The 26,299-nt window shown below is 39.0% G+C and overlaps 2 protein-coding genes across 6 annotated transcripts; one reads left to right on the top strand and one right to left on the bottom strand.

Annotated features, from left to right (window-relative positions):
* The first annotated feature begins 688 nt into the window (after nt 1-688).
* Nucleotides 689-17,506, top strand: sytl2b (synaptotagmin-like 2b). 5 transcript variants are annotated; one of them, XM_034113149.1, is made up of 21 exons: nt 689-837; nt 3,631-3,662; nt 3,745-3,929; nt 5,261-5,418; nt 5,919-6,030; nt 7,048-7,096; nt 7,579-7,696; nt 7,803-8,205; nt 8,293-8,504; nt 9,530-11,860; nt 12,965-13,078; nt 13,166-13,216; nt 13,309-13,403; nt 13,476-13,592; nt 14,449-14,612; nt 14,821-14,923; nt 15,048-15,209; nt 15,348-15,432; nt 15,551-15,653; nt 16,157-16,362; nt 17,226-17,506. In XM_034113149.1, exons 3-21 carry the CDS (start codon nt 3,829-3,831, stop codon nt 17,372-17,374), a joined length of 4,833 nt encoding a protein of 1,610 aa, XP_033969040.1. In that variant the 5' UTR covers nt 689-837; nt 3,631-3,662; nt 3,745-3,828; the 3' UTR covers nt 17,375-17,506. The 5 variants fall into 5 exon arrangements, with proteins under 5 accessions (XP_033969040.1, XP_033969042.1, XP_033969041.1 ...); XM_034113151.1 differs by lacking the exon at nt 3,631-3,662 and having other exon boundaries at nt 7,594-7,696; XM_034113150.1 differs by lacking the exon at nt 3,631-3,662 and having other exon boundaries at nt 15,557-15,653.
* A 1,536-nt stretch (nt 17,507-19,042) lies between these two features.
* Nucleotides 19,043-21,993, bottom strand: LOC117468956 (zona pellucida-like domain-containing protein 1). Its single transcript, XM_034113343.1, has 10 exons — nt 21,883-21,993; nt 21,555-21,781; nt 21,223-21,407; nt 21,058-21,130; nt 20,867-20,964; nt 20,704-20,784; nt 20,410-20,581; nt 20,197-20,293; nt 19,605-19,634; nt 19,043-19,483 (listed from the first exon to the last, which is right to left on the bottom strand). Exons 1-10 carry the CDS (start codon nt 21,980-21,982, stop codon nt 19,347-19,349), a joined length of 1,200 nt encoding a protein of 399 aa, XP_033969234.1. The 5' UTR covers nt 21,983-21,993; the 3' UTR covers nt 19,043-19,346.
* Between the last annotated feature and the right edge of the window lie 4,306 nt (nt 21,994-26,299).

The raw sequence follows: 26,299 nt of genomic DNA, 5'->3' as shown, positions 1-26,299 counted from the left end.
CACAAAATGCCTCTAGAGTTTAGGATACTTGAAATAACAATATAAAACAATAACAACTTAACAAAAATCAAACACGCCAACAAAGTCATGCCATGGTAGGCACTTATCACACCATTTTGCGGACATAAGCCAAACATTTTTGATAAAGTTCTCGTGTTTTTAACCAAATTACACAATCAGCCAGCAGCATAACTCATAGTTTATTCATCTTCCGCAGTTATAAAGCCTCAGAGACTTCCCAGCTTCTGTCAAGGTCTGGTTTCCAGATGTTTTTGTTTATCTCTTCTTTCTGGACTGATCAACAACTAACCAGTAGTTTGAACATAAAGGTGTTCCTAAAAGTCATGGAGTTACATCAGGTTACAGTTGGAATAATGTCTGCAGCGTGTGTACTCCCAACACAGGCCTTCAAACATATTTGTATTGTGAACATGTGATTGCGTTTTTAAATACCTCAGGATGTCCACACCCTTTTGTCAAACATAATGATATCAACTGAGGACACCTGCTGGACCTCACCTGCCATTACAGCACAAAAGACACCTCAGAGGAAAAAAAGAGTTTAACTGCTCTGCTGGCTGCTTGTACTTGCTGCACATGACAGGTCCTCCCCACACACACACACACACACACACACACACACACACACACACACACACACACACACACTCCACCCTCTCCTCAGCTCACAGCAGCAGCACATCCAGCAGCATCAGAGCAGTGGAGGAGTCAAACACCGCTACACCTTCTTCACCTGTTTGCTTTTGTTAACCGACAGACACATCAGGATGGGATTTACAGTAGCCATTTGTAACCAGCCTGCATGCGTCCTGTAAGGTAGGAGACACACTCTGACATCAATAAAGGTCAACTTGCATCATTACTTATTCATAAATAGGTGTTTGCTAAAAGTGGATAACAAAAGGATGCAATCAGTAGCATGATTTAACTATTTCTGAAAATATCCATTGCTAGAACCTGTGTAAAACAAGTCAAACTACTTTTATTTGAAACAGTCAAAGCCAAAGTTAACCTAATGCATCAAATTAAATTAAGTTTGCCTAACCGAGAGAAAAACAATGACAGTGTCCTACAGCTTATTCACTTTTATCTCAGAATCTGCAGCTACACAAAGACATGTATCATTTTACTTTCTTTTGGTCTTATGTGATGAAAAATGTGTTGTTTTTAGTATAAATGTAGTAAGTATAAATGCTCACAAAGTCGGTACTTTGGGCATTTGACTTCTTACCTGTTATGTAAACAGCCAGTTTCCTAAATAAACATTCAAAAGGAGCTCACAAAATACACTTAACCAGTTGAGCCCCGAGCCTGTTTTTCAGGCCTCAGGCTCGAAAATGACATTCCCAGAACAATTGACTATATCTTCCCTTCTAAAAAGGGGTAACTTAATAATCTTTTTTCTCAAAGCAATGATAAACCTGTGAGTTGGATGTAGAAGAGTCAGAATCAATATAGATTTTTTTTATTTTAAAGTAAATTCAGATTGAACATGTAGATTCAATCTGAATCTAGATGTTTTCAGATTGAATCTGAAAAATCTGTAGATTATAGTGTCCGTCCAAAAAAAAAACAATACTTATAGTGAAAACCACCCTTGAATGATGGGATAGTAGACTAAAAGCTTTAGGAATCCAAACTATAACATATAAGTACCCTGTATCAAGATTGATGCAAAATAAGTGACATTTTACATTTTTAGAGAGATTTAGAGAAAAACAAACAATTCTGTGGTCATTTGGGTGCATTTTCCATAACTCTGGCCCCCCTCGGTCGATTTTGATGATTGACACCTCTTTTTAACCATTAGAGCCAATATAATCAAGGGGAAGTTCCTAAAATCCATCATTTCAAAGTGACACAGACACATTGGATTAACCTATGGATTAACCTTCAGCAGCGTTTTTATCGTTTTAATGCCATTGAACACAACTTTTGATCAGAACAACAGCATAGGTAAGACAATGTCCCGTTTTTGCTCCGTAAAGCTCCGTGTCGTGATGTCTGTGTTTGTTTCCCCTGTCGCGAGTTCTGATCGCTCAGTGATGATACTTATACCCCTAGAATCTGTGGAGAGAATATCTTGTTTGTGCAGATCCGATATGTAATAAGGGTATTTATACCTAGAGTTCTGTGCTAAGTGTGTTAGCATTCTTTCGCTAAGGGCTCATTTAGACACTTCTTGTGAGACTTGTGTTTTGTTTCGGTAAAAATGGTTCTGTCAGTTAGCTGAGTTTCTTCGCATTAAGTGGGTATGACACATTAATAGGTTTTTAAATGTTAAGAAGCCCTCAGATGCTGTTTTCTTGCAAGATGTTGGCTTAACTGTTTTTTTTTAAGTACTTTTTTTAAGAAACAGGGGTGGAAGAAGTACTTCGATTATTTTCTTATCTAAAAGTACAAACCTATACTGGGATTAATCTACTTTAAGTATTAAAAGTACCAGTGTGCAGGTAATCATTATTATAATTCATAAGATGATTCGACTTTTAACGTTAATGCATTATTGTGTAAGCATAATTTGTAGTTTTGTGGTAAATTGAGATGGGCTCATTTAAATATGTTGTGGTTTTGTCCAGTGGTACCAAACAAGAGGACTGGGCCCCTTTAAAGGGACACAAGATAAACTGTAAATGCTTTGAATGTTATAAGTTTATCATATGTGAAGGACCAGGGTACGCAAAAATCAGGAATGCAGGTTGAAGTGCAAAAATAAGGATTTTATTTGCCCAATATATGTACAGTCTTAAGATGGGTAATAAAATCAATTAGGTTTAAACAAAAAGGTGTAGATATAAACAGACACAATCTAGCATTTAACGCATAAACAAAACGTCACAAAAATGGGTGACATCCTGTGTGCTCTTCTGCCCAAGAGAAACTCACATACCCCCCCTCATCTCCACACTGCAGGAATGTATAGCACTACTGGCCAGTCCATTGTTGCGTGCAGGGGGAAGAGGCTCTAAAAAGGGGTGGCCTCTTTAAACACCCCTCAGGGTTTGAGAGGAATGGCGTAGTCCAATTAGCTGACACATCTATAAAGGCAGGTGTTTTTCATCAGCTCAGCCTTGTGCCAGGAGCAAGGTGAGCTGTAAGACACTGACAATAGGATTACACACAACACAATTAACAATAGATATTTTAAACAACATTGCGTGCACTCAATCTAGCAAAATGAAGCTGTTTCAAATAAATGTGTCTATGTATGTCTGATGTAAACAAAAGCATAACCTTTAGGATGTGTGTTCGTTTGTGAGGCTTGTAGCCCTCACATCATAGATTTGTATGTAAAGTAGTACCTACAGCTGATAATTAATTTAGGGGAGAAAAATATTAATATTTGTTGTGAATGTAGACGAGTAGGATAAAGTCATGAAATGGGTATACTCGAGTAAAGTACCTCAAAGTTACTGTTATTGAGAAAATCTACTTGGTTACCTTTCATGATGTTACTGAATTCATTTGGGGGAACTGGGAAGAGCTTCAGGTATTGCAAAAGTCTTTGATTTAAGTTGAGCTAAGGGGAGTCAACAGTCTGTTGTACATAAGTCACTGTAGTTTAATGGCTGTTTAAAAATGCCATGTTGTGGTTTTTCTACTCCCTAGATAACTGTTAAAGACTGTCTATTTGATTTTAGGTATGTACCAATCATCGTCAAGGTTGTAAAATATATATATTTTAAACTACTTAGGATGTGACAATGTAAATCTGTCCAACAGTGACAGACCCAGCTGGTTGCTTCCCGCTTGCTAAGCTTTTTTCACACTTGCCCGCTGAGAAACACACTTGGAGGAGGAGGAACCATGATCGACCTGAGCCACCTGACGGAGGAGGAGCAGGGGATGATAATGACGGTGCTGAGGAGGGACACAGACCTGAAGAAGGCTGAGGAGCAGAGAATCAGGTAGAAACATGCGTCAGGCATACATTAGCTCAAATAAATCAGCATCTGACGTCCTTTGACCCTTTTTTTTAAGGGTAGAAGTTTCAAATGTCAACAGCATTCAGCTTACTTTACAGGAGCAGAAATGTTTGGCTGACATTCCAGCTAATGTCATGGGTATTCAGCTAATGACATTTTAATGATTGAATAAGTACACTTAAATCTGTCCATTGCCTGTGAGAAAAGGTATTTGGTGGGACATTCAAAATAGTACTTGTCTGGCCATAATGGAATAACACAATAACAGCTTGGCCGGAACAGACGTCGCCTCCCTCGCTGAGAAGCCTTAATGTGAGATGTCCAATTAGATTACAGCCAAGATGATGTCCACACATGAGAGATGATCATGCTGCTCTGACGGATAAGAATAGAAACCCTTAAATGCCTCAATAAGGGACACCTCACCAGGGAAGAGAATGATACTGTCTCCTGTCCCTAAAAGACAAATGTTGAATAAAAATCTAAAATCGCTGTTAAACTCTTCATTTAGACGGGGACAAAAATCACTCTGTGTGTGTATATAAGACTTGTTAAGGCAAACAAAAGGCCCATTTGTATTCCTTTTAATGTCCAAAAACAAAAGGAGGAACTTCTTTCCCAATAAAAATGCAGTCATGGAGGATAACCTACAAACAAAAACCTTGTAGAAGATGCGTTTCATTTCATTAAGAGTCGGGAATGTCATGACACCATGTGCTTTTCATTTTGAGTTAAATGGAATTGGCAGGTGGACTTTTTTTTATCAGTGGTTGACTGAATGCTCGCTGTGTCTCTGAGTAAAAGGATTAGGCCAACAGCCTGTAATAATGTGCTACCCTTTTTTCACATGACCACTGTTTCTCTGTCAAGAGGAAAGAGTTGCTCATTTCTCTTTGATTCAATTTGAACTTGATGGGAATGTTTTCCGTAATCCTTTTAGATCGATCATGTGCAACTGGTATGTAGAGCTGGTGGAGTACACATTGGAGGTAGTAGAGCAGAACAAATATACATGGTGTAATGAAAATATTATTAAATAATTAGAATTTTATTTTATTAGGCCGAGTTCAGAAAGTCACTGAAACATTAAAAGATTGCAAGATTAAAGATGTGGAGACAAACCAGCACTTTTTCTCGCTTTTCTTTCTGCCCGAAGCCTACTCCGTATTTAGAGATTAGTGCTACTTAAACTAAATTAAAACGACTCAGGGCCATTCAAGTAAGCATTGTAAATATGTCACATGGGAATAAGATACAATGATGACCTCTTGACTTATTCATTTGTACATGTCTCTTTTGTGTTTCCCCTTCAGTAAAATGGAGAAATTACTGGACGGCTCACAGCCGAACACTCAGCTGAAGTATCAGACTGGAGAGTGGTTTTACGAGGCCAAGTCTCTCAGACACATGGACAATATCCATGGCTCGGAGATCATCCTGGCCTCCATGAAACCGAGGAAAGCTGGTTTAGGTGTGTTCGTGCTACACTGTTGACAAAGGGCTTGTTATAAAGCACATGCTTTAGCTCCATTTGTGGCCCAGCATTCTTTGCATATCTTTTTACCATTTATCCAGCAGCAGTTTTCATCTTCAGAGGTACTTTCATGATCCTTCAGATGTCTACTGGCTTACTGGAAGGAAAAAATAAATAACCTTACACAGTAGATTTTTTATATATTACAGAAGAGACGAAGATCAGATTAAACAATATGTGAAAATATTGGATTTTGTATCATTGGTTTTCATCGAAGCAAAAGCGTGTCCTTCAGGACGTTGTTGCCAACTGTCAGCTAACAGAAATACTTTGGGAGATAAAACCAGCTGCAGGAAAACAGATACAAATATAAATATACACTTTACATCAGAGGCTGGAAAAACATCAAAATAGTGCAGCAATGAAAACATATAAAACTTGACATTTTAATCACACAGTGTTGTAATTCATAAACTCCCGTTAATTCTCTGTAACAGATGGCTCCCTCAGGATTGAAAGATCCAAAACACCCAGCAGTCGAGGTTTGGACATCGTCGCTCCACCAAAACCTGCCAGATGTTTGGAAGCACTACAGCTGCAGGAGATGAAGTACACACACCTTTATTTTTTCAGATCCACAATTATTTTAGATTTCATCTCCTTTCTTTAAAAAAAATGGTATTCAACCAAACTAGTGTTGGATTGAAATGGTGTGCTAGCGTTTGAGTTGTCTGCTATTCTCTGATTCTCACTCTATCAATATTAACAGTACCTCTGTATGTGTGTGTGCTGTCTTGTGACTCAGTCTGTGTAAACATAGGTGGTGCTCACTGGGAACCTATCTGTTTTATTGCCCAGCAGCAGCTTCTGCTCACAACACTACAGGATGTGGTTTGACTAATATTAAGGGATTGACAGATCAAGAGTTTAGCAAAGTGTAGAGCTCTCAGAATAATGGTTCTCAATGAGAGTAAACGTTTCCACCTAATTATAAATAATAATGTTGTTATTTATATATTATATATAGAGGGGGGTTGTTATTTAGAGACCAGAGAATTATGACAAATACTTTTTTTACTTTGTCTACCAGTGTTTTTATGTAGTTTTGCCACCACTTAGTCACATTCTACATGTTTATTTTACAAGTTGGGTCAATATTTGATTTGGCCAAGCTTCTGTACCTTTCTTAAACACACAGTAGACTGTAGAATATAATTGCTTAAATTAGTGTTGTAGCCTGTTATGCTACTGTAGGGTTTGACAGTGTAGTTCCATCACATGCATTTTAAATTAAATAAATACATGAGTTAGAGATGTCCTTTTCTGAAAAATGATTTCTGTTATTCAGCCACAGACTGCTGGATATTATTGTGTGCTTTCCTACTTTCTTTGGATCTTTTGGTTGGGTAGACATCTTTCTCTTTGATACCAGTGTGTTCTTTTACGAGTCAGTAAGCCCCAGTCATGCACACTGCAGTGTACTTTAGAGAAAGAAAAGCATCGCTGCCTAGATGTTTTGCAGCAGGCACATTATGTGAAACTGCACTTCACCTGATGTCATGTAGGGCTTGTTTTTACTTTAAATTCATCTTTGCTTATTTAATATTTAAAAGTTTTTTTCCACAGCAATGCAGAAAAAGAACTTCTAAATTCAACAGTCCGATCTCCAAGAATGGTAGGCATATGTGTTACAAAACAGCCTTAAAGGTGGGGTATGTAATTTATTTCAGAAACACTTTTTGTTATATTCCATGGAATGCTCTTAACATCCCGATAGCAATGAATATATTAAATGCTTTGACAATAAATACATTAAAAAAATTCATCTGTGGAAGCCGTAGCGCTGTAAAAAGCACGACCAATCATTTTAGCCGGCCCGGCTAAAGTAACTGGATGGCCTACCTGCCTGTCAGCCTTCCATCTGTGCACAAACTTATCTCGTGCCCTCATTGGTCATGTGCGCTTTCGTGTGTGTTGGAGGAGGGGCTCTGTAAGGAAGTGGCAGATTTTGTCCGGTTGTGTATTTTCAAATTCTAGCGCACTCGAGCTGGTTTCTCCAAAAGTACCTACCCCACCTTTAACTGAATATTTCCTTTGCTCCGGGAAAGTTGCGGTCATATTTTGATGCAGCTATTGCAATGCCAAAAGTAATTATAGTCCTTTTCCTTCAAGCCGAGGCACAACCCTTTCAACCGTGCTTCCCTGATAGTTGTTGAGCCACCTGAAACTAATGATGACAGGTCAACCAGGCGGGACCAGGAGTCATCTGAGACAGGTTAGAATTTAAACTAACATTTTTGAAATTGAGAATCATCACACAATATGAACGGCAAATAGATTTCAGCCCAGTATTTTAAACTAGACTTCTGCTATTCCCTTAGAGCCCATATCTCCTCTGAAGAGCCACGCAGCAGGGACCAGTCAGACTTCAGGAGGCTCCCTCACATCGGATGCCTCCTCTGGAGGTTTCAAGCCAGTGCCAAAGAAGAGGACATTTCTCTCAAGACGTAGCTCCAGTCAGTCGGAAAGCAACAGCCAGGCACTAGACACTCAGGGTGGGTCAGCGGGGATTGTACCTGCCCCAAGACTGAGCCTCCAACGGGGGTCCAGTGAGAACTCTAACCAGTCCTATGTGAAGGGACAGGATGAAGTACCACAGAAAAGTGTTGTTTCTAATGAAGTATCTCAGCCATCCAAACATAACAACTCGCAGCAGCCATCTCAGGTTTCCTCTAACTCCAGTCTGGAGAGAGAAAGATACACACCTTCTATAACTAGAGACAGGTCAGTGGGCGATTCTTTACACAACTCTGAATCCAAAATATTAATAAATTATCCTATGACTAAAACTCACAGCCTTTATCATTTCAGACCAGCCACATTCACCAGGAGTGATGCATCCACTGACCGAGAGATCCCACAGAAAAGTGATGAACGAGATGATCGGAAACAAAGAGAACATGCAGGGTTAAACACTTTCAAGCTGCACAGCGGCAGCATTCAGGATTCAGCCATAGGAAACAACAGCAGTGTGGGAACATCAATGAGGCAGGGAGAGCTGAGCCTGCCCCAAAGCACTGTGGGTGAGTTCAGTGACAAGAAATACCTCGGCTTACTGTGATAAAAGTCTGTTTGAACTGGTCATCCAATGTTAACTGAGAGTTTTGTTCCTAAACTTTAGACCAATAAAATGAAGCAAGTAATTGGGAAAAGAGTAGTGAGCAGTTTGACGTGACATTTCAGAGCAAATTTTTCTGGTTGTTTTTATTCTTCAGGATTCAGGAGGTCTACAAAGGACAACATTCTTTGCCATATTTCATAAGAAAAAGAAAAAACGGACATAAGTCAGAAAATAAACAATAAAAGAACACATTTCAGACTTTTATGTACAGCTTAATAGTACCTGCTAATGTTTTCTCTACTATAGATAAAGCAGCAATATCTGCTCCTCTCTGTTACTTCAGCGCATACCCCTAAAAATGACAAAAAAGCAACATCAGGGGGCTTTGTTGCACATCACCCCCTCCCTATCACCATAGCAGCTGATGAAAACACCACAGGGTGCAGCTGGAGCAACACAGACAAATGTAATCATAAAAAAAATACAAATGCCATCTTCACAGGTGGGAAACACCAGTAATATGAAAGTTATAAATAATATAGGGAGTGGATGGAAAGTTACCACTTAAAGGGGCCCTTTGATGCTAATTTTCAAGTTTATTTTATTTTTTGTTATTCTTAATGTTCAAAAAGGTTATTTTTATCATACTGCCTGTGCTGCAGCACCTCTTATCACCATGTGTCTGGTACCAGAGCTCAGTCTGCTCTGATTGGTCTGCTGGCCGGTTTTGGTAAACCCATTGGAGATGTACCCCCCCCCCCCCTAGCCTATCACGTACAATGTGTTGGAGCGCTAGCCAATAGAAGTTTGAGTGTTGATTATAATGTAAACATGTCACAGAAGTAAACAAAGGAGTCTGATTGTGTCATTTAAGGCAGGGTGGAGGCGCAAATAGCCGCAAAGCCAATAACAGAAGCTCTGACAGTACTAGCTTTCTCATTATAATACAACTAGTATCTTATTCTGTTTTCAAATGGTCTTTTTCAGATGCAGACCCTCCTGTGTCTTACGATCTCAACTTCATTGATAAGTCTGAGACAACGCAAAATAAATCAAATCAGAAAAATGCGTTTCAATTGTCCACTCAGACCAGCAGTCCCACTGGTGATGAGGGGGACTCCATCGCGAAGGTACTGGACTGGTTCAGCCGCAGCACAGATAGTCTCGATTGGTTAAAGACAGAAGATAGTCCAAAGGCCGAACATGTAGGAATCAGCAAGTCTAGGGGTAAAGACTCATCACGAAAAGATACCGGGGATATTATAAGCAATACAAATAATGAAACTGTAGAAACTCAATTACAAAGACAGTCCAATGAGCCCGAAGAGTTAAGAGCAACAGACAGAATAGGTAAGAAGGAAGTTACTAAAACACGAGAGGAGGTGAAGAAGGATACCAAAGAAAAAATGCAAGGTCAGGAAGGTACAGATAATAACGATGAAAGCCAAGTGCCGCAAGTCTCTCATCTGAAGTCATTCTGGGAGAAAAGCAACGCAGGTCCCAAAATACTTATCAGCAAATCTATTACGCCCCACGACAAAGGACACAAACCTGTTCGCCTCTCAGCAGAGAAAGACGAGGAGAAAGTGAACGAACCCTACAGAGCACCTGATATGCCGTCTGTGCCTGTTGTATATAACGGGAAGGGGATTTATGATAACTCTGCTTTGAAACATGGGGAGGAAAGACAGAAAGAGACTGGAGACAATGTTAACTCAAATACAAAACAGGATGTAGACAATCCAGTGATGAATGCTTCAACACAAAGTCAAAACAATGACAACTCTGATTATGTAAAGTTTACAGCCAACCTCCAAGAAGCTGACAGAAGAGGTTCAGACCCTGAGATTTCATGTGTAACCAAACTCATTCAACAGCCAAGGACAAACATCCAGTCCAGTGCAAAACCGAACAATATTTTCCAGTCCAGAGAAACCCTCCTGCAAGAGGAACTGTCGGAGACTATTCCTGTTTCTCAATTGGATACAAATCCGGACTCTGAGAAACTCTTTATGTCTAGAAACAGCCCATGTATGGACTACAAGCTAGATGAAATTCAAACCACCCCTAAAACACAAATGCGTAGAGGTTCAAGTGAAAGAACAGAGAGTGAGGATAAAAGCGGGCCTCCTAAACGAAAGGAGGATGCTAATAAAGATAGAAGTCCTCGCTCAAACCAAAAAGGTTTACCACATCAAGAAAGTACTGCAGAGAAGATAAAACAGCTGAAATCTTTCTGGGAGCAGGAGAGAAACAAGTCTCCATTTTATACTGGCAAACCTAAAGCTCTTGGGGATGGTAAGGTCCCTCGCGGTGCAAATCAAGCAAAACTGAATAAAAGATATACCAAGTCGGAGTATGATCTGACTTCAATTGGAAAGGATTCAGACAGCGATGAGGAAGAGTCTTCGAATCAGAGAATAGACAAGTTGTCCCCTAGCCTAGGAGCGAACCGATCACAATTTCACACTCTGCGTGAGTTCTGGGGCGAGTCCTCATCAGACACCAAGGTATCATTTCCCATCGAGAAACCCAAAAGCTCTAAAAGGAAAGAGCCAATAAGTGCCCAGCTTTCATCTCAGGAGTTAAAGTGTAGTGACGCTGCTTTTGAGAAAACAAGACCACCCGCCATGAAATCATCTCTTCAGAATCGGTCAAAGTCACCCCATGATAGACAGGCAGGATCAAAAGCAGCAAATGATGGCACAAACAACTTGGCTAATTATTCGACAGCTGACTCCAGAAGGAATTCAAAAGACTCCACGAAATCCACAAGCAGTTCAGGAAAAGAGACTCGTCCTACAAAGAGCAGAAAAGACAGTTTTAGCAATTCGAGCAGTCGTGGAAATTCCATGCGTCGTGCTATTAGCATGGTCGCTCTGAGTGTTCCTGATGATAAAGGACTTAAAATGGATGTTAGTCCAGTCCACTCCCAGAGCAGAAAACAGAGGCAGAATGCCGACAAAGGTGCCTCATCAAGGAGATCATCAGAGGATACTGAGACTCAGATTCCACGTGCACGGGCCTGTGTTCCCACAGACTTTCGGCATTACCTGGGCATGACAGACAAGAGCAGCGTCCACACCTCTCCAGCTGTCAAGGGTGAGGGCTCTGAAGAGAAGTCTGGGTATGAGTTCGACCTAGTAGGGCCGGTAAGGGCCAGCACTCCAGCGAGCTCAGAGGAGCGTTACAGCAGGAGGGGCAGCAAGACGACTCAGCGCCCCCTGTGGGCGAACTACAGCAGTTCAGAAGCAGGTCCGGAGTCGTCTGTGAGCAGCACGTCAGAAACCTGGTCCAGCTCCAGGAACAGTTCAAACCGTGAGCACTTACTTCACTCTTTAAACAAAAATAATATTATTAATATATGAAGCTGTTTTTTTAATGTGAGTCAAAGCAGAAATGCAACTTTTTAGTTTATAGATTAAAATAGTAAAAGATCGAAACAACTATACACTTATATCCCTCACACCAAATGCTTGATCTAAACTTTCAGTCAGAAGTCGCGTGGTCCTTGCTAACGCCCATTTTATTGTTTTTTGGCAGCACCTGGAGGATTGTTGACAAATCAAACTGGATCCATCTTTTTCTATATACGTTTTTCTTGTCCGATGCATGAGTCTAAGGACAGAGGGGGTCGTGAATTTGAAATATGCATAAGAATTCAAGAAAACACTTTAAAATATATTGAAAAATAAATTCCTTGCAATAAATAGGATTTCATTTTTTCAGTTTAATAAAATACAAATAAATAAAGCTGTATTAAAGGAGTCCAACTCCTGCTGTCTGTTTGCAAACTCATGGTTGATTATTATCTCTGGGTTGTATCCAGCAGTATCCTTGATATCATATCCGCATTGGGTTATCTGTGTTGGTAGAAGCAAATCTCTTTAAACCCTGTGTGTACCTGCCTTCAGCTGCCGATGTTTAGTTTTTGGGCTTGGCGATACTTTGCTCTTACTTCACTGACACCACACAGTTATAAAAACCTTTTAAAGCAGCTTCATGTTAGCTTTCTTTAACAGTAGGTTTAATAGATTTGAAGCAAGGGCTGTACAAATATTTAACATTTACAAAGGTCACTGAATTGTTCTTCGGTTATTATTCAAAGCGCTTTATCTTAGCAAATGTCAGTGACAAAATCCTAAATGAAAACCAGAGGAATTAAATAATTCACCATCATGCACTCTTTGCATTATCTTTCAGTTTCTCCTTGCAAAATAAGCTATGACATGGCTCTACCTTGTGCTTGGGATATTGTGATTGACAATTGTGTCATTGTTTTATAAATCAAATGATTAATGAAGATTAGGACTCTTGTTCTCTGTCCAATTTCAATGTAAACTGCTGTCCTAAATATTTGCATAGACCAATAGGAGCATGAAAACACGCCCTGTTTTCTAACCTGTTGCTTTTCCTCTGTAGGTAAGAATGATGTTGAAACCCAAAACCTTGTAACAAAAGCGTTGAGGCGAGCAGAGGCACGGCCTAAAACTCTGGCTAAAAGTATGGAGGACATCACATCATCCTTATCCCCACGTGAGCATAACCTCAACTCCTGAGTCAGGCTGGCCATAAGCACAGATCATTTATAGAGACCGTGTTATCTTTTGATTGTTTTCACAGGGCAAGAAAGAAGGCAAGACCCAACTGCTGACATGAGACGCATTAGTAATGGTAAAAAAGCATGATGCTTTTCATTATTATGGATGTTTGCAAGCAAATGAGTCAAGATCTTATCTTCTGCTTCCCAATCCACCACTGTTTAGTTTCATCCATCCCATCGCCCACCTCGTCCTTATTTTCAGATCCGGAGCACCTGAAGAACATGAGCAAATCGGTTCCTTCGTTCCTACAGAAGGAGGTAAAACGACCCCTGCATCTTTTAGACCTGTCGGTCAAAGCCTGCTCTGCATCCCTGCTCTTTGTGTTTCAGGACACTGGCAGAGACACTGACTCCACCTGCGAGGACAGTGACCACCCAGAGAGACTAATGAAGGGCAGCTCCTTGAATAACCTCACCGGCTCCTCTGGCATGGCGTCTCTGTCCTCTGTATGTTCAAACACAGTAGCATGCATTGCTTACTTGTTGCATAATTAACTCTCGGACACTGCTTTCTTAAACTGCGGTGCTCATTTGCCTTTACACTTAAGTTGTGATAGACATTAAACAATCATTATGTTGCTAGGAGTTGGATCACTGTCTCAATCAACAAGACACATGTAAGGCCCAGTTTTTAAGTATAAACAATGGGCTACCTATCAACATCAGACTGATGGTAGGGACCAAATCTTCAAATACACCAACAATAAGAACTCCATCGATTTAGCATCGCAATGTTGAGAAGATGGTTTGAAAAGAAAGGATAACAATTAATGCAGAATCAGAGATACATTGTTATCATGAAGTAGTATCTCCAAATTCATGCACTTACTTTGTAAGTGGAGCTTGGTCAAAGATTCAGTTGCATTACGCTGGTAGTAACTGCTAATGTAGCCAAAAGCTGCTAGTCTCAAACAGCAATGAGGGCTGGAGAGGTCTGTGAAGATACAATTGTTAACTATACATCCCCAGTTTGTTTTTAATTTTAAAATTAAATTTATTATTTAGACCCAACCAACAAGTGACATCATTTGAGGCAATATATACAATTTGAAGCCGGCTTTATACAATGTTTTTCATTTGTATGCAGTAGTTCTCCTTATGAAACCTGAAAACGCCTGGAAACATATTTGAAATACATGATGGGTGGAGTTCCCCTTAAATGTGACTAATTAGCTTGGTCCAGACCTCGAGATTTGATTTGATTTAAAGAAAACCAAAACAACAAGTTATCCAATAAAACAATTATCTAACCGATATGATTTATGATATAAAATGTGACCTACTTGTTTGTCTGTGCTCCTAGCTGAGCGGCAGCGTGATGACCATGTACAGCGGGGACTTTGTGGAGGTTCAGGGAAACATCCAGTTCTCCATCAACTACATCCAGAAGCTCAGAGAGTTTCACATCTTTGTGGCTCAGTGCCAAGACCTGGCTGCAGTCGACCCAAAGAGGGGCCGCTCAGATCCGTGCGTACTGTACCTGACAAATGCTAGAATAACATTGCTATACTGTGTAATTAATTTAAGGTTATTCATTTGTGCATGCAAGTCAGAAAGTATACTCCTTTTATTATTATAAATGTGTCCTTTCAGTACTTTTAAAACAGAAATGTACCTCGACTGACAAAGCAAATAAACATTATACTGAAGGTGTATCTTTTTTGTTCTTTTTAAGGTATGTCAAAAGCTACCTGGTCCCTGACAAAGCTAATCTTGGAAAGAGGAAAACATCTGTTAAAAAGAAAACACTGAGTCCTACTTTCAACGAAATCCTAAGAGTAAGAATCCACAAATATATTTCAAGTAGTACTAAGCAAGCACGTACACTATTCCACTCTGTAATGCTTAAACCTGCATGATAATGAACAAACAAAAGCATCTCCCTTTTATTTGACCCCACAGTATCGTGTTCGCATGGAGTACCTGAGAACCCAGACGCTCATTCTCTCTATTTGGCATCACGACACGTTTGGCAGGAACAGTTTCCTGGGCGAGGTAGACGTCGACCTCTCCAAATGGGACTTTGACCACACCCAGATGAACGACTTGGCACTGAAAGCAAGGGTAAGAAGAAAACCACAGGCTTACTTTATATGCAGCTGTATTGTTTTGTATTACCTGTGCACAAAGGAATGTTGGCAGTGGCACTACAAGATAGATTAAGGAAGTATTGTTTTTGTAATTTATACTCAAACTTTTCAGACTCTACCCACTCTAGCGCCATCACATGGTCGAGGAGAAATTAGGCTAGCCCTGCGCTTCCTGCCAGAGATCATCCACAGTGAAGGTCAACACACAGTCTTAATCTGCTTTTTAAATTTGTCGTTATCTTTTGTTATCCAAAATCTCACCCATTCTAAAGACAAGGTTCTTATTGTTTATTTATTTGAATTTCTTATTTGAAGGATTAGTGAAGGAGGGTCCAAGCACTGGAGAGATTCAAATTTGGGTGAAAGAATGCAAAAACCTGCCTCTAATCAGGGCAACCATCGACCCATATGTTAAGTGGTAAGAATGAAATAAATATCCATCTTAGAGAAATACCCCAGGCATTTAGGGAAATACTCTCTTTTGAGAGTTAGATGAGAATGTTGTCAACTTCTTTTATATTAAAAATAAATGTATAGCCAGCAGACAATCAGCATAATTTAACATTGTGATTATAATAAAAACAGAAGTGTAAAAACACTCTATGGTTTAACAGGGGGAAATCTTCTGGCCTACTTCTTGTCAACCACAGTGATTTCCTGGAGATTTAACTTTGTGTGAAACAGCTCATTTTAATTATCACATACATTTTGTGACGTATTATGGTTAATTACTGCACATTAAAGGTGCATGGAAGTGGATTTTATTAAACCAACCATAGACCCATGTTTGTAGTATCATGCTAAGCTAAACTAACCTTTTCCTAGCTAAAACCTTAGCCTCATATTAAATGAATTAACATGAGTGGTATTCCAGTTCAAATCAATCACTCAACAAATGTCCCTCTTTCCCCTCATCTCAAGCTTCGTTCTGCCGGACACAAGCAGGAAGAGTCGCCAGAAGACGCGCGTGCTGCGGAGGACAGTAGACCCAGCGTTTAACCACACCATGGTGTACGACGGCATCAGACACGCTGACCTATCAGAGGCCTGCGTGGAGCTCACTGTGTGGGACAGGGACAGACTAGCCAGCAACCTGCTGGGGGGCCTGAGGATTGGAGCTGGAACAGGTAGAGGGAGAGGTCATGTTTTTTCTAAAAACACAAACTGATAAGAAATCTGACTAATGCTAAGGTATTCATCATCAGCTGGAGCATAGAAAGGTTAAAAGTCTAAGAAATTTCCTTAAAAAACGTATTGATCAAATACAGTTCGCAGCACAGTGTAGTAAAGTGCATGTTTCAGTTAGATGTCAAATTGTTGTCATTTATATGTAAAACCTGGGGTCGCATTGTGAGGTATCACAGGTAATCACCAAGCCACCAAAGTGTTCAATTATTTATTAATCAATACTTATATTCACTTTGATTTCAACTAACAGGACTATTGCCTGGCAGATGTCAACATCTAAATGTCTTGGCACAATATTAATCCCACAGTCACATGAATTTAGGTTTACAACCTGCACATTTTCCATTGTGATTTATCCAGCCATTACATTCTTGAATTACTGGTTGGCCAGCAGAATGTCAGGAAATACTCAAAACTCAATTGATATATCAATAAAACAGAGTAAACATATTCTGTTATAGTCCAAGTCATGCAATCAGAATTATTCTCAACAAAATGTAGTCAAAGTATCTAAAGTAGAAATAACATTAGGCACTACAATATCCCCTGTCAGTGATATATAGAATTATATATAACATTACAAAATAAATCTGAGGGGGTTGAGATGATTTGTGAGGGAGAAAATAAGTAAAATACAAAATGATGATACAAAGAAATATGTATTTTTTCTTTACTCTCCTTTATTTGTGAAACATTTGAAAATGTTAACTCTTTGGGCCTCAAACACTTACTTACATGAAGCTATATGAGAAGTGTAATGCTTGTCCTTTTTAAGACTTTATTTGTCTCGGTCTCCCTGCAGGCAGAAGTTATGGAGCCCTGGTGGACTGGATGGACTCCACTCCCTTTGAGGCCGCCCTGTGGGAGCGCATGATGGTCACCCCAAATGAATGGGTGGAGGACATTCTCCCATTAAGGGTACTGAACTCTGCAAAAACTGGTTTCAAATAGGTCTAAATATATAACGCCATATTGCAAAGACATTATATTTTTGAGCAGTATAAATGCAATAAGTTAACTGTTTTAAAGATTTATATTCTGCCCAGAAAAGCTGATGAAAAAATAAAGTGAAGACAATGTGTGGTACAATTGTCTACTGTGTGTATTTTTTTTTAACCTCTTCAGGTACTCTCGGAAATAATAGAAAGAGAAACGGTGGTAACAAACTCTCAGGAGAGTACGTTGTGTATGAAAACAGACACTGGCAAAACTGTGAGCTTCTGTTTGGGAACAAAAGGAGAAATTTAAGACACCTGCTGGACAATGTGTTGGCTTTGCCTTTTAAAGGGTGTTCTAACAAGAATGTCACCGGACAAAATAATAAATACATTTAAAAACAGACCATTAAAAAGTCTGGCATAACACCGATTGATAGACTTCTTTTACCCATAGATCCAGATTTATATAATATAACACAGTATTTCTAAGCTCCACTTTTTTGTTAGTTGCTTCCAAAGTGCAACTCACCTGTTTACTCCTTTAATATCTCATATATTTAGTAGGCGTTTTGTAAGGCTAATATGAATGAAAATAGGCTGGCACAGTGGTAACGATAAACAATGTACATTTAAATATTTTTGTAATCGTAAGCGCTGTATCTTATCAAAACCTTGCTCTCAAACGTACTTTTATTTTGTCACTATTATGAATCTAATGTAACAGCATTTGTGATGTGATGAACTGTTGCATATATAAAAGGGCAATTTGATACAACAAAAACCCCAAAATACACACAAAGTTACACAAGCTGTTGCAAAAGGTTGCCACCATGACTGCTTACTGCCTTATTTTCATCCACTTCAGCTACATCTAAGTGACCATTGTATTATTGGGATGTCAGTGCAAATCTCAAAACCAATCAGAGACTCATTGTTAGAAGACTTGTGACACTGTGCAAAGGTATGCTCAGGTCCATATACTCAATGCCACAGATAACACATATGCTGGCCAGAAACCCAACTCGCTATGAATAATGATGTCACTTCCACACTGTCGTACGTGTAAATAAGTAACTGTTTGCTAAGACGTCAACCATATCAACTCAAAAGGTGATGATATATCGATGTTCATAACTATTTTCCACTGCTCCAAAAAGATCAGTTATTGCATATTAAAAGACATGCACCATGTAAAGTTACTAATATTTACTAATAGTAACTGAAATAATAAAGGCTTAAACATTTTAATATAGATTATAAAGCAATGCTTCACTATGAAATGGGCTGTAAGATTTGGTTAAAATCGTTATATATACAGTCTAGGTAAAAATGTATAAACCAGGGCTTTTATCATTTTAGCTTAATTTGCATTTTAGTGTTGCATATTACCAAACATATGTTATTAATCAAGTGAGCTATTGAGACTAATTTTGGCACACACTGCGGTCTATACAGTGCAGTATATCAGAGTGATTATTTAATGTTATTCAAAGCCTGCATGTGAGGACAGTAAAAACTATTATTTATATTTGTTCATAGGCAACCCGACTTGTATCTGCAATTTTCTTTATTCAGTCTTTTCAGCCATACAGTGAGACAGTGAACATTTTAATGTTTGACTAAGCAGAATTGTTTATCTATCTCATTGAGAACAATTCAAAAGTACAACATTTCTAAATGATAATAAAAATCTTAATTAACCACCATTCTTTAAATACTTCAATATGACTGTGACAACATGATTAAACTAACATATAATCATAGTAAAGATTCTCCATCCCCATATTAATAAACGATGTGACTAATTATGATTATCAAGCAAGCCTAGATTACTACTGATGTTATAATGTGTGTGAAATGGTAATATGACAGTATGACATTTCTGACTAACGTCTCAATTAATATCTATGTATAACATTGCTTTGTAGATCATGACGTACTAAGCTGGCACTCAGATTGGGGAAGGACTCAGCTGTCAGGGTTTGTTACTGGATGATTGGTTTTCTCTGTCTGCTGTGCAATGCAAAGTAAACAGCCATGGCAATGATGAGAATAGTCAGGACGACAATGCAGACAATAATAGCCACCACAGGGCTGCTGTAGTTGCTCTCAACTGGTGTACCTATGTGAGCGGGGAAGAAATAAGGCATGATTGCATCACACAGTACTACACCTCATGGTAATATTAGTTCATGTTGCTAATTACTGACTGAGAAAGTAACATCAATAAACACGATTCTTACCGTAAGAAGCTGAGAAAGTTTGAGCTTTTCCTGAAAATGAAACCAAACTCAATTAATAATTGACAGGGTTCACTTGAAAAAATAAGTTGATGAAATTAATATGATTTTTATGGAAATGTGATTATATGTTTTCTTGTGACCTGGTGGAACTGAAACCACTACGATGTATGCATCCTAAATATGAAGCTAGTGCCAGTTGCCTGTTAGCATAACAAGTTATTTGCAAATAAAATCATAATATTTCGTGCACAAGTTGTTTTTGTGCCCTAACTTTACAAAATCTTGATCATAATGAAATTAATGAAACCTGTTTTTGTTTTTTTCACGTTATTTGAAAGCATAAAGATAATGTGTTTACCTGCTAATAGTGGATGTTCAGAAAGTGCTTCTATGTGTGGTTTTAGGCACCAACAAACTATGTTTTTCTATTGATACATTCAGAGGACACTCTTTGTTTAAAAAAGTTTACCCAGTACAATTTGCACATGTTATGGTACTATACCTAACCATTTATATCTTTTTTTCACAAAGGAAATTGTTATTGTTATCAGATGAGGGGATATATCAGTTCAAATGTGCCCAAAAGACTCACCACTGGTTTGTCTTCCCACCAGAATGGCAGGCGAGGTGACGGTAGCATTGGGCAACACATCCACGACCGCTCTCTTTCTCCGAGCTGATGTACAGTCCTGTTCAACATTAATAAAGATAATCAAAACTACGGTGTATAAATGAACTATTGTAAGTAACTATTTGTGATATCTTTAAAGAAGGTCCTTTTAAAGGAAATCTGGTGTCTACTCACAGGGAACAATCTGCTACACGTCAACGGCTCACAGAGCCTGGTGACACAGTGCAGGAAGAAGGTGGAAACTGTCTTGTTTTTGTGCTGCACAAATCTGAAGGCCTCAAAGGAGAAGTGTGCCTCCTGCTTCTCTCCATTAAGATCCACCTTAGTTTGTGCGTCACGGGTACACCTTGAATGAAAAAATCTGGCAATGTGACTGCAAGTCGGGAAGTACCATAGCTGGATTGGATTGGAGTGTAAAAGGAGGAGGTTTCATACTGTGGTAACTTGTAAACTTGTATTGAGACTCACCCAACAAAAAGGTCATAATAGGTTAACTGAATGGGATCTGGATTTGTTGTTACGTAGCATCTGTCTAGCATCACGTTGAACCTGTGAGGACAGACAGGTGTTTTTTAAGTATCTTTTCTTGATGTAACATGACGTTTGCTGTTAACTGCAACATCATAAATACCTGTCTGTTAGATTGTTTGCTTTAACTGCAACATAAATCTTGGTCTTCAGATTTAGTCCTGTTTCTGGTATAATCAACCTTTCTTGGTACAGTTCATCCTGTTCCACAGAAAAATGAATACAAAATGCATAACATCATAACATTTTGAAACATATTCTCTGTCCAATTCCTAAAGATAGAGTAGAACTTACTTTGAAGAGCAGAATACTCAGTGTGCTGATGAAACTACCATTGTTGTCTCTTATGGCAAGACTCGAACCTGATCTGTATCGAATGAAAATAAACTTAAATTAATAAACATTTCACTCAGTGCCTATTTCCCATGCCGTGTTCAGTGCTATTCATGACATACTCACACGCTCAGTTGGGTGTTGTTCACGAGATACTGCATCGGGTAGAAGCAGGAGAACTTGTATAAGATCTGCGGGAGATAAGTGATCATACCTGAAGAGGGGTCTACTGAGTTTATAGTGCCGGAGATGTTGACATACTGGACTTTGGAGAAGTCAGCAAAGTCTCCAGTTCCAACCTGATCGGATATCTGTAGAAATAAAACAGCATTTATTTCACAGAAATCAGTGTCTGATTCATTCTTTGAGTGACTAAATAATCCTTGAGTTTTATATACAAAATGAAAACTTTTACCATATGGCCCTAATTATTTTTTTAAAGGTATAGTAAAGAATACCTTAAAGTCATTGTTGCAGGATGAAACAGAACTTTCATTCATTGGGAATCTGAATTTTAAGACTGGTGGGGTCGTGGTCCAGTCGGCAGTCCCATAACACTCAGGTGTGTTTATCTGATTATTGAGGACCATCAGAGACTCATTGTAAAGTGCTTGGTACACTGGACAAATGTAGATGCTCAGGTCCATAAACTGAGTGCCGCAGTCCACAGTGATGTCCGAGTTTTCTGAGGGATTTAAAAAAAAAAGAAGGTGGATATAAATCAAACTGCAATGGAGAAATTTGAATATCAGTCATTTAAGACTATGTGTAATAAACGCCACAAACCTGGAGCTCTGTTTGTTTCGCTTAGAGCGCAAGCATCTGGTGTCTGGGCCTCAGTCCTCATAAAGAGGCTAAGCTGGCACACAAGGATGACCAGCCTCATTGTTCTGAATGTGGACCTGTAAGAAAACAGCAAAACAATGGGAACTGAGGAATTCACCATCTTCTTTCAACCTTAGTGTACACTAGGGAAATCCCTACAAAGGTAATATAATTACTTCAGGCCATTAGGCAACATACAATCACTCTAAAGAAGAAAAATGAATCATTCAACCAGCGCTATCAGGATTTATGTAGTGTTTTAGAAAAAAGTAGCTGGACATAAAATAACTAGTATCCTTCAATTCGGTTACATTTAAAACCACTATATCTCGACACAACATACTATCATGCATTTTGCATTTTATTCAAATTAGAAATAAACTTCCATTATTGATCACATGGTGACCTCTCAGATTAAATTGCATATGTCAGGTTTGATTTAACAACCTAAATGAATGCATGAAAGAATAATTGCAGATTTTTCTGTGTTGTTGATAGACAAATTATTAAAAAAATGTACATAATATATTAATGAAAGAGGTCTATTTGATGCAAAGCATTATAAAGCCATAAAACCTACAGTATGACACCAGCAGAAATATATGTTATAATGTTATCGCAGGGACTCACCAGTAAGTCTTCATTTTCTGTCTTGATATCAGCTACCAGAGCTCTGCATTTATACTGTCGCCTCCACAGGGGCGTGTGCGGGAACATCTCACACAATAGTGTAACATGAGTGGAGCTTTTAACATCATTTTGAATTTGAATAACAATAAATCTAAAATTAAGAGAGTTGAAGATTCACCTTCTATTGATTGTAACATGCAGCTTTTAAGCCACTTTTAATCCCACATCCAGCTCTCTGTCACAGTTTACTGGTGTTTTAGAATACTGTTTTGTTATGAGGATTTATTAATCAGCAGTTTGGTTGGAATTATTAATGTGACGATATGAATCTCACAGCGAAAATGTAATTAAGCTTGTCCCATCCTCAGAGAGCTCAGATAGACCAATAGAGACATTTGAGAATTGTGTGCTTTTCTTTGAGATGTGAAGGAGTTCTCTGATAAGTTACAAGACAACATTGTTTTATCAATAGTTTGCTTTTAATCATGTGTTTTGTGTTTAACAGCAGGGCGCCAGATTGATTCTGAATTGTTTCCCCTTAATGCCACATTAACAGAATGAGCTTTATATACCCAGTAATGCAATGGCAATCATCTCATCTGGTCTGGCATAAGATGCAACTTGATGTTAATTCTAGGTAGATAAATATGCTGTACGATAGAAAAACCTTTTGTTGCTGTGTTGGGTATGGGCAGGGAGAGCTTTGCATAAACCTTAAGAAACCATAACATATACATAACAGCAGTGTTTTATTTTTCGTAGGTTTATGAAAGAGCAGGGTCAGTGATCATAACAAGGTGTTCTCTTCAGAGATCTTATGATGTGATACAAGTCTCATTATTGTTCTACCGTATAATCTTTGTAATGGATCAGTTTTTGTTATGGCCTCAGGCTGTAAACTGTATATAGAAAACTTCAGTGCTGTTTTGTACAGTCAGCCAATAAAAGACACACCTATCTGAGAGAAATCCAAAGTCTTTTGTGCATCACAACACCAAAGAGACTCCTGAGTAACTCGGGTCCCCAAAGAACAGCACCACAATACACCATGACGATACAGCCTGAAAAAGGTGCTTGTTATATTACTTTACACGTATCCAATGTCAAATGCCAGTTTTAATCTCCCCTTTGTTGTCCAAATACGTCTTTGTCTGCAAGACATGCCATCAGTGTGACTGGGGGCACATTTCTTTCAAACTTGGGCCCATAAGCATCAATTGTGGTCACACTTGGGGAATAAAGAAATTAACCTGGTACAAGGCTGTGGGGAATATAGGTCGGAGTAATTTTCAAAAACCAAAATGTTTCGTAAAAAAAGGAAGCGGATAAAGTGCACTCAAGGTTTGTTTGAATGTAAAGGTCTCACAAATGTAGTTCTTTAAAGAGTCCAAATGATGACTCTTGACTGAGTTTGTTTTTAAAAGTGTACAATACTTGCAACAGACAGAGTTATTGACTGGCTGGAGAACATAGTGGAGAATTTAGGAGCTTAAAAGGCAGAGTTTTCCAACAGGAGTTACTAAACGCAGGATGTATCAATAAGCAACTGTTTGCCCACATGTATGCAATACTAACTTAACAGATATACAGTATATCAATGTTGTGTTTACAAATCTGAATCTTTAAGAAATTCTTATCAAACATACTTGCTTGCTTATGCCATGTCTTTGTGTTGAATATCAAATGTTTCCAACTCTCTTATAGCCATACTGAAAATAATATTGGCCTCAGAAATTCAGTATCCACTGTAAACAGCTGACAAGTACGGTGGCCCTGAAGTGCAAGACACCACAGCATTTCAGAAAACGCTACAGCATTTCAGGAAACACAACAGCATTTGAGAAAACACTACAGCATTTTAGAAAACACTACAGCATTTTAGAAAACACTACAGCATTTTAGAAAACACTACAGCATTTAAAAAAAACTAGGGCTGTCAAGTTAACGCGCACACACACACACACACACACACACACACACACACACACACACACACACACACACACACACACACACACACACACACACACACACACACACACACACACACACACACACACACACACACACACACACACACACACACACACACACACACACACACACTTTGTATTGTATTATTGTATGAGAGAGGTTCCAGGTTGAATTGAGGCGAATATTGTAATGTTCAGAGGTTGTTGTGTTTAATATTCATGAGAATATTTGTCATTGTTCAAATGATAATAAACAAACATATAAAGCATATTTGTCCACTCATATGTTGATAAGAGTATTAAAAACTTGAAAAATATCCCTAAGGTACATTTAGAAAAGATAACAAATTTGCGATTAATTCGCGATTAATCGCGATTAACTATGGACAATCATTTTAATCGACTGACAGCCCTAAAAAAAACACTACAGCATTTCAGAAAACACTACAGCATTTCAGAAAACACTACAGCATTTTAAAAAACACTACAGCCTTTCACAAAACGCTACAGCATTTCAGAAAATGCCACAGCATTTCAGAAAACACTACAGCATTTCAGAAAACATAACAGCATTTCAGAAAACACTACAGCATTTCAGAAAACACTACAGTATTTCAGAAAACACTACAGTATTTCAGAAAACACTACAGCATTTCAGAAAACACTACAGTATTTCAGAAAACACTACAGCATTTCAGAAAACACTACAGCATTTCAGAAAACATAACAGCATTTCAGAAAACACTACAGTATTTCAGAAAACACCACAGCATTTCAGGAAACACTACAGCATTTAAAAAAGCACTACAGCATTTCACAAAACACCACAGCATTTCACAAAACACCACAGCATTTCACAAAACACCACAGCATTTCAGAAAACACCACCACATTTCACATTGGACGGAAAGGGTATTCCTTTAGGGAGAAGAGAGCACTTCTTGTTTGTGATTGGACAGAGCCAGCCAGAGAAGCACTGCTATCTTGGTTGTTTTTGCTGCCAGTCTAGAAATGACGCTTCGTGATTGGTCAGCACCCGACAGCGCAACATGTCCCGAAACATCAGCCGTTAGCTGTTAGCACACACTCAGAGCTCACAGCCCCTCATATCTGTTCAGAAGCTGGACAAAAGTTAAACATGTACAAACCACAGACTGTCTATGTCATGGCGAATATAGTCGCTGCTTTATTTATGTCTGTATGACGCTGTTGTGAGTGTGGACGGAGCAGCTACAGGTTAGTTTAGCCTGATCGATCCGATCTCCATTCAGAAAACACGCATTTCAAAAGATTTTTCGCCTGCCGTCTTGTCTGCACACTTGTCAAAGCATTAATTCATGGTTTTTACTAACCGGTATCAGTATGTTGTTACTTCGGCATCATTTTGAAACGTGTATTACAATTAAATCACGGTCAAATATGTTCATTTTGTTGTAGTTGGTATCTCCCATAGGATTTACATGGAGATACACCCGCCCCCTCTCCAGCGCGTCTTGTTTGAATGACAGGAGTAACGCAGCGTCCACACGGCCCCTACTGACTGAGCCACTGCCGGACCGGATTGGCTGACGCTTCCGTCGAAGCTCGAGCAACGCGAACAAAGCGAAGCGACGGAACCACAATGCAGTTCGGCAAAGCGTGACGTCACCCCATTCAAAGTGAATGGGCAGAAGCGTTGAAAATTCAACGCATGTCGCCGCGTGGACGGGCCGTAAACACAGCTGACAGCCGCGGTGAAACTCGAGAGATTAGAGCGATGCGAATATTGGGTAGTC

The sequence above is a fragment of the Trematomus bernacchii genome, unplaced genomic scaffold (genome assembly GCF_902827165.1).
Source record: "Trematomus bernacchii unplaced genomic scaffold, fTreBer1.1, whole genome shotgun sequence".
Taxonomy (NCBI): domain Eukaryota; kingdom Metazoa; phylum Chordata; class Actinopteri; order Perciformes; family Nototheniidae; genus Trematomus; species Trematomus bernacchii.
Note: the sequence above shows the minus strand (reverse complement) of the source record. Positions and strands in the feature narration are given on the sequence as shown.

Excerpts from the sequence above, each read along its gene's own strand:
- sytl2b (XM_034113148.1), top strand. The coding sequence starts at position 3,829 with ATGATCGACCTGAGCCACCTGACGGAGGAGGAGCAGGGGATGATAATG. Across the intron at positions 13,593-14,448 it reads GCATGGCGTCTCTGTCCTCT|CTGAGCGGCAGCGTGATGAC; the intron begins GTATGTTCAAAC and ends CTGTGCTCCTAG. Across the intron at positions 15,433-15,550 it reads AGAGATCATCCACAGTGAAG|GATTAGTGAAGGAGGGTCCA; the intron begins GTCAACACACAG and ends TCTTATTTGAAG.
- LOC117468956 (XM_034113343.1), bottom strand. The coding sequence starts at position 21,982 with ATGAGGCTGGTCATCCTTGTGTGCCAGCTTAGCCTCTTTATGAGGACT. Across the intron at positions 20,785-20,866 it reads GCAAACAATCTAACAGACAG|GTTCAACGTGATGCTAGACA; the intron begins GTATTTATGATG and ends CTGTCCTCACAG. Across the intron at positions 19,484-19,604 it reads AACTTTCTCAGCTTCTTACG|GTACACCAGTTGAGAGCAAC; the intron begins GTAAGAATCGTG and ends CCGCTCACATAG.